Source organism: Cryptomeria japonica, chromosome 3 (assembly GCF_030272615.1).
Source record: "Cryptomeria japonica chromosome 3, Sugi_1.0, whole genome shotgun sequence".
NCBI lineage: Eukaryota > Viridiplantae > Streptophyta > Pinopsida > Cupressales > Cupressaceae > Cryptomeria > Cryptomeria japonica.
In genome coordinates, this window is record NC_081407.1 from 714794297 (window position 1) to 714797466 (window position 3170).

The window sequence follows — 3170 nt, forward strand, 5'->3', positions numbered from 1 at the left end:
AATACCACAAATTATTGCGTGTAACAATAAATCGGAAAACAAATGAAATCTCGTGATAGCTAAGATAAGACGTCAATTGTCGTCTCTGGTTGTTATTATTCCAACACAGTTAATGATTGTTATTTCATGATTGCTATCTAAATCATAGAAAAGTTCAGATTGGTCGTAGGGTTGCGTTAGAGATTGCCAATTTGGCTGAAGTGGAGCCATCTGAACGCTCTCCTCAAGTGGTATATGTTCTGGAGATTGTAACAGATATTTTATATCACGACACGACTTGCAAATCTGGTTGAAGTGGAGGCATCTGAACGCTTTCCTCAATTGATATATGTTCTGGAGATTGTAACAGATATTTTGTATCATTCTCTTCTTCTTCTTCTTCTTCTTCTTCCACTTGATGTGATATATCTTTTGCTGCGTCTCTGGTTTCAGTCGAAGCTTCGGCCGGTACTGCTTCTTCAACACTCGTAGTACTCCCTCCTCTCGAAGGCCCCGCTTCCTCATTATGATGAGGTGGAGGTGGAGGAATTCTGTCGAAGGTGGAGCCAACCGCCATGGCAGCTGTTCGAACAGCCTGCGGTGATGGATTGCTCTCTGCAGATGCCACCTCCAATACACTTGGGTTGAATTTCGAGTCTGCAAAATTGAAAGAAGTTGCGTCGGGTCCTCGAAGGCACAGGAGCGCAGTGTCATAAGCTCCAGCCGCAGCGCAAGCAGTGGAATATGAGCCCAACGATATGCGCGATCTCTTTCCGGACTGAATTTCAGCCACATATTTTCCCCATTTTCTCTTTCTCACGCCTCGATATCTGATTTCTTCTCTACCATTCGCCATATTGCAGAACGTTTAGCCTGGATATCGGTTTATAAGGCTATATTCTTGCCTGATTCTAAGGTATAGTTTTGCATTCGAACTTGAAGGATGAGCAAAGAAATTCGTCCTTTTTAACATACTAAATTGATAGATACATGGTCGGCGAGGCCCGGACATTACTAGCTGTCCTGACGTGGTAAGCGCTTTTACTTTGGGTTGGCAGAATTGTCCTTCATTAAATATGGATTTTATATTTTTCTGTTTATTAGATAGAGATTTCAAAAACTACTAGATGGTGTCTATTTCTATGAAAATTCATTAGATAGGGATTGAAAATCGGTGCAATATGACATTTATTTTAAAACTCTGTATTAATCTTTTAATATCTAATAGAATATCTGGTTTGGCCGTTTAGTGAGCAAAATAAAATAAAATTCGTGCTTTATAAAATTTAACTTTACACCTCATTTTTATTGAAAAAAGAAATTGCAATTTTTTTTTAATTAAAATTCATTGTATATCAATTTTAAAATATCAATAGATAGAGTGAGTATTATGTTTTTATTAAAATTCAATTGACGGGGACCTAAAATGTGCATTCTAACTACATTTATTGTGCAACTCATCTTCATCAAAAATATATTTTAGACCTTTTATTTCCATAAAAAAATTGATGAATACATGCATCAGAATCTATAAATATAAGAATAAAATACACATATCCACAAAAAAATGGTAGAGCTTGGACACAAGGTCACCAAGCTCAGAATTGCACGAGCATTGCCTAGATATCAGAGTCTAATAAGGAATAGCCCAAAAAACATGAAACATAAACATAAAAAATCATGATAGGGACTTAGAAAAGAAATATTGAAATGGCATTAGTTTTACACCTCACCTTTACAAAATAATGTAATTTATACTTTCTATTTTCTTAAAAATTCATTAAATAGAAACTTAAATAGTGCATTCTATTTTACACCTCATCTTTACCTAAAATATATTTATACATAAAGATTCATTATATGGGGACTTAAAATAGTACATTCCAACCCATTGACCAAAATTGTTGTAAGTTCCACTGTCCAAGCTAAAGCAATAGATGAAGAACAACTAAATCAAGTTATTAGGTCAAATGTTTCATCTTATTTCTTATATTTTTCTTTTAAAGCACATGTTGAATTATAGGCATATTAGACTTCAACATCTATTCATTATTTAAAATCTTTGTTAACATTAGATCTCCTATTTAACATTGTAGTAAGATATAGTTCTATGGAGATGCATCTCATTCTATTTGAAAGAAAAATGTTAAGGTCTATAATAAATTACTATTTGGCATATTTTTAATATATTGTTGTATCATTAAAACCAATGTTCTATATTCTAGACTTACCATTTATTATGACCTAATATTTGGCGTAGTCATGATAGGAGGGTTCTCAAAGAGAACAATCCAGACCATGCAATAAGAGTTACACAATAGAAACAAGTCAAAGTGATGGAGGCAATGCAGAAACAAATTATATTAAATCATGAAAATCAGTTACAACTACTATCAACATGTGGGCTTCAAGATTCAACTCACAGGCCTGAATACAAAACATGCGTGTTATGCAACTTTCGGCTCAACCAAGAATGCGAACCAACTCTAGACCTCCTAACCTATAGATCTATTTCCTATCTTCTCCAACTTGATTCTAAGAGCTTAATTACATTGATTTATATGATCAAGGGTGATCCACATTGGCCCACGGTGAAACAATCCCTGATGAACAAGATGAAACTTGTAAAACACAAGGTCAGCCTCCGCCAAAGAGATCCATATAGAAAATCAATCAGATGAAGTGGGAACCTAAGGAGATGTTGGTCACATGCCAAGAAATGTTGGAAAGAATGAATTGAAGCTCCACAAGCTACGAAAAAATGATTTGCAAGATTTGCCAAAAGAAAATAGGTCCAAGTGGTTCCAGTATTTTAAGTAGAAAAATTATCTCGAATTGCGGAAGCAATAACTTGCCGGTAAAAGATCCAAATGTCCTGTGGACTTAGGATAAGGCAAATGAACATTTCCACAATCAAAATCCAACTCTGCAAGATCCGATGAGAAAATGCCAAAAAACTCAAAATGAAATGCTAAAACTACAAAACAGGAACAAATTGAAAGAAAATGTTTTTGGTTGATGCAAGATTGCTAAGAACCAGGGATGCTCCTGCATTAGATAGCTGGGGTTGTTGAAAAAGTGAGTCTCTCACTTTGTTGGGGTCAGAGGAAAACCAAAGCGGTCTACCTCTTCCTGAGAAATCCATGATGAATCCTTAACTGGTCTTTCCTTCCACTTGACAAGATACTCTT

General features: G+C 35.3%; 1 protein-coding gene across 1 annotated transcript; it reads right to left on the minus strand.

The window, feature by feature from the left end:
- Positions 1–265: 265 nt before the first annotated feature.
- LOC131034205 (ethylene-responsive transcription factor RAP2-1-like) lies at positions 266–835 on the minus strand. The gene has a single exon (XM_057965596.1). The coding sequence runs from the start codon at positions 833–835 to the stop codon at positions 266–268; it is 570 nt and encodes a 189-aa protein (XP_057821579.1).
- Between the last annotated feature and the right edge of the window lie 2335 nt (positions 836–3170).